General features: G+C 35.3%; 1 protein-coding gene across 1 annotated transcript; it reads right to left on the bottom strand.

Annotated features, from left to right (window-relative positions):
* Window positions 1–3,973: 3,973 nt before the first annotated feature.
* LOC114168771 (protochlorophyllide reductase, chloroplastic-like) lies at window positions 3,974–6,327 on the bottom strand. The gene is made up of 5 exons (XM_028053703.1): window positions 6,202–6,327; window positions 5,998–6,096; window positions 5,211–5,739; window positions 4,559–4,917; window positions 3,974–4,446 (listed from the first exon to the last, which is right to left on the bottom strand). The coding sequence occupies exons 1-5, from the start codon at window positions 6,253–6,255 to the stop codon at window positions 4,291–4,293; spliced, it is 1,197 nt and encodes a 398-aa protein (XP_027909504.1). The 5' UTR covers window positions 6,256–6,327; the 3' UTR covers window positions 3,974–4,290.
* Window positions 6,328–6,891: the final 564 nt, after the last annotated feature.

The following is a 6,891-nucleotide window of genomic DNA, read 5'->3' as shown; positions in this document are numbered from 1 at the left end:
AGTTAATGCCAATTCAACCATTCACTGTCTTTGTTTTTTTTTGGCTTCTCAGTAACAACATCAACTTTTACGCTCATTACTTACTTCTCCAACATGGAAACTAAGATCACAAACTATTATAAATTGTGTCTTTATTTTATTCATATTGAACAGGATTTGACTATAAATATGATAAGAAAAGAAAAAGTTACATGCAACAAGCATGCATGCTGCATAAACAACCCAATTGAGGCAATGCAATGCAATTGTGAGCGTGCAGACATTTGGTATTGGAAATATATTATAAATGATGTTAATCTAAGGATTTCATCTTTATACGCAGATAACAAGCATATTTTTCAATTGTTTTCTTTTCTGCGTAGCTTTGTTATTTTTCTAACTTTATCAATTTTTATTTGTTGTCAAGAGATTTTTCAACCTCAAGTAAGTCTAAGTCAAAACCTAAAGTGAGTACTCATTCTTCACTGTCTAGTAGTCAACCTCCAAGACTTGAAGTATAAATTCCAACCCCAATTACACCTCAAGTAAATATTCAACAAGGTCCTAGATTTTCATTTTCCCCTCCACTTCCATCTGCATCTCAAGCAAGTATTCAACACGGTCCTAAATATGCTTGCCCTCCACCTCCATCTGCACCTCAGCCAACTAATTTGTTTTATCATATTTCATGAATAAGTATTATGTATATAATTTGTTTTACATTAGATTTTGTATATATCAATTTGATTTTATATTCAGTTTTAGGAATATCTAACCAATTTATTTTGAAGAACCTTGAAAGTGAGGATATCTTCAACTAGCCAGCCCCTAATTGTGCCTCAATCTAATTCTCAGCCACCATATCAATCATTTCATGTATCTGAACCAACAATACCAACTACATCATATTCATATTCTGAAAATGAAGAGGAAGAAAATGAGGAGACTGAGTTGCAAGTAGATGAAGAAAGGCCTACAACCCGAAAAAGAGCATGGTTTGTTAATGTCATTGGTAAGCAACTATATACAAAGTACTACATAATATATTATACGTATATTTGTCATTGGTAACCAAGAACATTGTGGACGTGTTAGGGGTTTGGGTTTGGGTCCTTGCCCATCTAAAGTGTTTGGCTCCAAGGGTCATTCATATAATGGAACATCTTCAAGTTATCCTTCTAATGCTCAGTTACAAAATCAAGTTAATTTTTTAATTTTGATCATGATGCATTACTTTTATCAAATTTGACGTTTGAATATATTTAAAGTAATATGTTATGTAAACCAAAATTGTCAAAAGAGCTCCATTTTTTTCTTCAAAAGTAGAAAATAAGAGTTATTTTCTCTATTTTGATTATTTTTGTGTTTTAAAATAGGTTTCTACATTGACATCCCAACTCAACTCAATGAAGGCAATGGTTAATTTTTTGGTACAAAATTATCAAGCAGAGTTGCCTTGTGATTTTACTATGCATCATGCACCAACGGTAATATTTAAATCTTGATTAAATAAATATATGTTTGATATTATTATTTGGAAAGTTATTAATTATCATTATTTTTGATATGTTAGGTATCTGATCAAGGAAGTGTTCCTAACGAAGAAATAAATGATCAACATCCAACACCGCATTAGATGATATTTTTCGTTTACTTTTGGAATTTGTCAACAAATATGCTTATAGGAAACTTTTGGTTAATTATGCTAATGGGGCACAACTCTAATTTCCTTTTACATTTTGGTTTATTGTAGGTAGATAGTGCACTGCTTATTATGTCACTATCATTCAAATGTTACCTCTCCAACACTTATTATATTAAGAGCATTATGACTACTAGTCCACTATTGGTACTATTTGAATGAATATTTGTATTGATACCATTTGAATGAATATTTGTATTGATTGCTTATTTTGAAGTGACCTTGAAGTTTTTTCTTATTTGTATTGATTGGTACTAAAATGTTAAGTAACAAATAGGAAATTCCATAGAATAAAGTTCTTTTCGTACTCAAATAATTAACTAAACAAATCAATTATCAGGAAAATACAACTTTAGCATTATGACCACTAACTTTTTGGTATTAACAGGGGTTTTCGAGGAATTAACGGAGGTTTTTGGAACCCCAGGCATTACCGGGTTTTCGGAACCCCATGCATTACTAAGGGTTTTCAGAACCCTATGCATTACTAGATGTTTTCAGAACCCCATGCATTTCTGGGGGTTTTCAGAACCCCAAATATTAATGGGGGTTTTCGAAACCCCTAGTAAGTTGCGTTACTTCCAAGGGTTGCTTAAAAGCCCCGGTAATCCGTTAGCTATGTTAACATGAGAAGCCAAGGTGGTTTACTTCTGGAAGATTTGATGAAGATTGAATGAAGCTCTTTTGAACTATCTTGAAGCCATAACCATTGGAATGAAGTCTACATTGATGAAGGAAAGGAGACTTGATGATATCCATGGTGATCAAGGCTGGAATGTGTGCTCTCCATGTAGTTACATCATTAAGAAAGTGTACTTATAGTTTGTAATTCATGTTGTAGACCTTAAAGCATTAATTAGATGTAGTTTGGTCTTTGTTGTGTTTTTAATCTGTTGAATGGTTTTTCAACAGGTTAAAATGTCTCTTTTAATCTGTTGAATGGTTTTTCAACCGGTTAAAAGGTTGGCTGCAATAGTCTTAAACTACAATAAATTTAATCAGTTGATTTAGTTTTTAATCGACTGATTTCACTTAAGTCAAGTGAAATCAACCGATTGATTTGAAAATCAACCTGTTGATTTCGTAACAGTTTGACTATAAAAGTTGTGATTTTCGAAAGAGAGGTTTGTTGATCATTTTAGAGCACGATTTGGTTTTGGAAACTTGTGGAAACTCTCTCCTTCATGATCATAGGTGTTGCAGCTGTTGAAGATTGATCTTGGATCAATTCTTGAAGCTTTTGGCTTGGTTCGAAACTTGGAGAAAGTGGTTTGTGGTAGGCAAGGTTGTGCTACCATTGGGGTTTGATGTTTCTCAAGCTTTGTGTGTGTGCCTGGTGGTTTTTCAGGTCTGCAAGAGGGTTCTTGCTGTGCTGGTGTGACTCTTGTGTGATTCAAGAGTCTTTTGTGGTGTTTTTGCATATTTTGGAAGTGTAAGTGTGGATTCTTTGTAAAACTTTTGAAATAGTGCAAAGTCAAGCTAAGGTTGTCTTGACAAACTGGATGTAGCTCAGGTTTGAGTGAACCAGTATAAAAATTCGTGGTGTCCTCTCTTCTCTAACCTTTCTCTCTTGCATTTTAATTTTAAAGTTTCAAGAACTCTTGCTTTAATCATTTTTTTTCATGTTCTTGCATGTTTTCATAGCATCTGAAGCATTGAGCATGTTTGTATAATCATTTTGAACTGATCTTGATCATTCTTGAGCATTGTTTCTCGTTTAAAATTCAAATTCGCATTTCTGCATTTTTTCTAGTATTTCAGTCGACTGTTTTTCAGTTTCAATCGATTGATTATACCAGAACAGAATGTGTCTAGTAAAATCAATCTGTTAACTCTGTTTTTGATAAACTGAAAGTGTATAGTTCAGTACTGTTTGCATCCTAACTTGGTGATCTATTTGATTCAATCAAAGGTGGTTTTTAGCTTACAAAGATAGCCTAAATTTTTAACTAGCCAATTCAATCCCCCTTCTTGGCTTTTCAACCATTTCAAAACTAACAAGCTACGCTTGGTCTTCTGGGAGAATTTCAAACCCCTGGTAAAACCATTAGTGGGGGTTAAAACCTCCAGAAATGTCAAATATAACCCCCACTAAAAATAATTATTTTTGTATATGCTTGGAAAAAGTAAAAAATTAGATGAGTTAATTGACGCTAGCTTAGTTAATTCAAACTTTTAATACTGGTTTGCTTAATAAAAAGATAGAGGAATAGATATTAGTACTTTTGGTATATACTTTTGGAATGAATAAAGTTTTGGAATGAATAAAGTGTAACTTGAGACTTAGTCATATATGCTTGGAATGAATAAGATTCTTATTGGTTAATTTGATTTCTCTGATTTTGAAGTTATTTGAATAACAATCATTTGAAAAACAATAAAGAATCCAATTATGAGACAGCTGTGGAATCAAATTTCCTAACTTCATGTGCACTTTGAAACATTTGAAGGATTCATCGAGAGTAGTCATCAAGACAAGAGGAGTTAGCTGCTAAAAAAAGCATCAGAGAAACGCATCAGAAAAGGGTCTAAACTCTTGTGAGATGTTATTGAACCCCATGACAAATTCCTCACAATCAAGAGGATACTGGAAGCTGCCAAGATGCCATTTAAGCCAAACCAACAAGTTTCTCACTGATCTCCCAAACCTTGCGAGCCTTATCTGCATCACTGGCCTCTTGTGACAATTGATTTTCAAATGAAGCAGAGGCCTTGTTCCAGCTCCAGTAGACACCTGATTTTGTTAGGCTTGGATCACTCACAACCTGTACAAGGTTAAAACAGTTCAAATATGAGACACAAGGACTGTTCAAACGCTCATTCCAACACAGAAGTGTATAACCATCTCCATAGTCTCTAATTGGTCATTTCTACTACCTGTGCAAGCCTCTTTCCCGATTCATCTTCGGAGACAAAGCCCTTGGTTATGAACTTTTGGAATGGAGGGAAGAGAAGTCTGAATAAGGGAATGTGTTCTCTGAACAAGCCTGTCGTGGCAATGCAACCCGGGTAAAGGGAAGCAAATGTGATTCCAGTTTCTTCATGGTATCTTCTGTGGAATTCTTGCATGGTAAGCATATTGCAGACTTTGCTGTCCTTGTACGCCTTGGCTCCATCAAAGGATCCTCCATCTATCATGGCTGAAGTGTTTAGTCCATTCAAGCCTCCAGCTAGTCCCCTCAAGTCACCAAGGTTAGCCTTGGGTGGCACATTTCCAGCCAAGGTGTTGGTGTTTCCTATTTGGTTAACAAGGGAATATCCACAAAACATTGTTTATCATTTTTGATGATCATGTGGATACTAATCATAGAAATGTGTCAAAAAGTATGAGCCTAGCTAATATATTTCTCTACCAACAGTATACGCCAGACACTCTCTTAAGTCTTCAATATCCAGTGAAATTCCCATGAATATCACTCCCATTCCCTTACTAGAACTCATTAGTTTCATCTCATAATAGTGCATTATAAACGAATGCATCAGATAGCGAGTTAAAAGCTTTCTCTTGTTGAACAACTTAAAATTATACCTGTGATTGAGCCAACAATGATCAACCTCTTAGAAGGGTAATCAGATATGTTCAAGTCCTCAAGCAATAGGCGCGAAAGCAGGAAATGCCCCAAATGGTTTGTTCCAACACTGAGTTCAAAGCCATCAGCAGTGTATGTAGGTTCACTTGCAGTTGGCAAGTAAACTGCAGCATTGCAAACAAGCACATCCAGTGGCCTGCCCGATTGCCTGAAGTTGTCCACAAATTGCCTAACACTATCAAGGGAGGCAAGGTCCAAATGCATAACAGTGTAGTTTTCCTTAGGAATGCCAGCAGCTTTTGCAGCCCTTTCAGCTTTGAGGAAATCCCTGCAAGCCATTATCACATGCCACTTTCCTGTCTCAGCCAATGCCTTAGCAGTGGCCAAGCCCAATCCAGAGGAAGCCCCAGTGATAATAACACTGCCTTTCCTCAGAGTTTTCTTGCCTTCTGGTGAAGCTTTTGTGACTCCTGGAGTTGTTGCCACTGATTGGACCCTTAAAGGGCAAAATTTTTGCTGGAGTTCCCTCTGATTAAGAGTAAAATTGAAATAAGATTATGCTTGTGTTTGACCAAGTTCATCATTGTGCATAAGAAACCAACACATCATTAAAAGTCCATGAAAACTATATCCTAGGGTGTTTCTATTTTACATTCACGTGGTAATAAAGAATATGTTCAGCATATTATTGCGTTAAAAGGTTAGTAACATTTCTACTGAAGTTATATACTCAATTAAATGAAATGGAAAATTAGAAATGAAGTAATTTTATGTTACGGTAGTTACTTTGCATGAAAATGAGAGAGAGCTGAAGTCCGCTTTGAGAGCGTCTGCCAATGAAAGACCAAATATTGTGGTGTTCCTCAGAGACATGCCAAGCTTCCCCTGAATGAAGAAAAAACACATTTCCCAAAGCTTTATTTATATGTTATCTCTTCAAATAGAACACTAAAAGAGAAAAGATAAGCTAATGTGACAGATGAAGCAAACCTCTTTGGCGACAGAGAAAGAAGCAGAAACCAAAGAAACAGCCTGGAGAGCCATTTGAACTTGAGAGAGAGAAAGTTATAAATTGGGTCTGTTGTTTTAGAATGTTCCACTCAATTGAATGAAGCGGGAATGTGATTGGAATGAATTTATACAGTGAAGTGTTGTTTTGGATATGAGAGGATAAGATAGTTTGCAACATGTGCACATGCCAGGTCACTTCAAACGGGCCAATAAGGTTGTGAGTTTTAGATTTCTGGTGATATTTTTTTTTTTTAACTTTGTGCTTGGACTTTGCAAATAAGAGATATTTTGATTCGTTGCAGGTATAACAGTAAACATCGATGATGATGAAAGGGATCGGAAACGGAAGCACATCTAGAGTAGAAGGCAAGAAAGCACACCTTCCTTTGTGAGATATGTAGTTAGAAAGGATATGTTCACATGTTCACAACGAAGGTCCTAGAAACTTTTGAGAAGTACAACAACTAGATATATTTTTCTTACTAAATTGAGTTTTGGTTTGTAAATTAGATTTTTTATAATTTATAGGTTTTAATTTTTCAAGTTCTAGTTCATGCAGTCTGACTCTGACTCTGTTATCAGAATGCTAAAAGTTGAATCATGTGGATATTCGCATTAGCACAATGTAAGTGGTCAACACACCACGACATAATTTAATCAACAGTTACC

Source organism: Vigna unguiculata, chromosome 11 (genome assembly GCF_004118075.2).
Source record: "Vigna unguiculata cultivar IT97K-499-35 chromosome 11, ASM411807v1, whole genome shotgun sequence".
NCBI classification, from domain to species: domain Eukaryota; kingdom Viridiplantae; phylum Streptophyta; class Magnoliopsida; order Fabales; family Fabaceae; genus Vigna; species Vigna unguiculata.
Note: the sequence above shows the minus strand (reverse complement) of the source record. Positions and strands in the feature narration are given on the sequence as shown.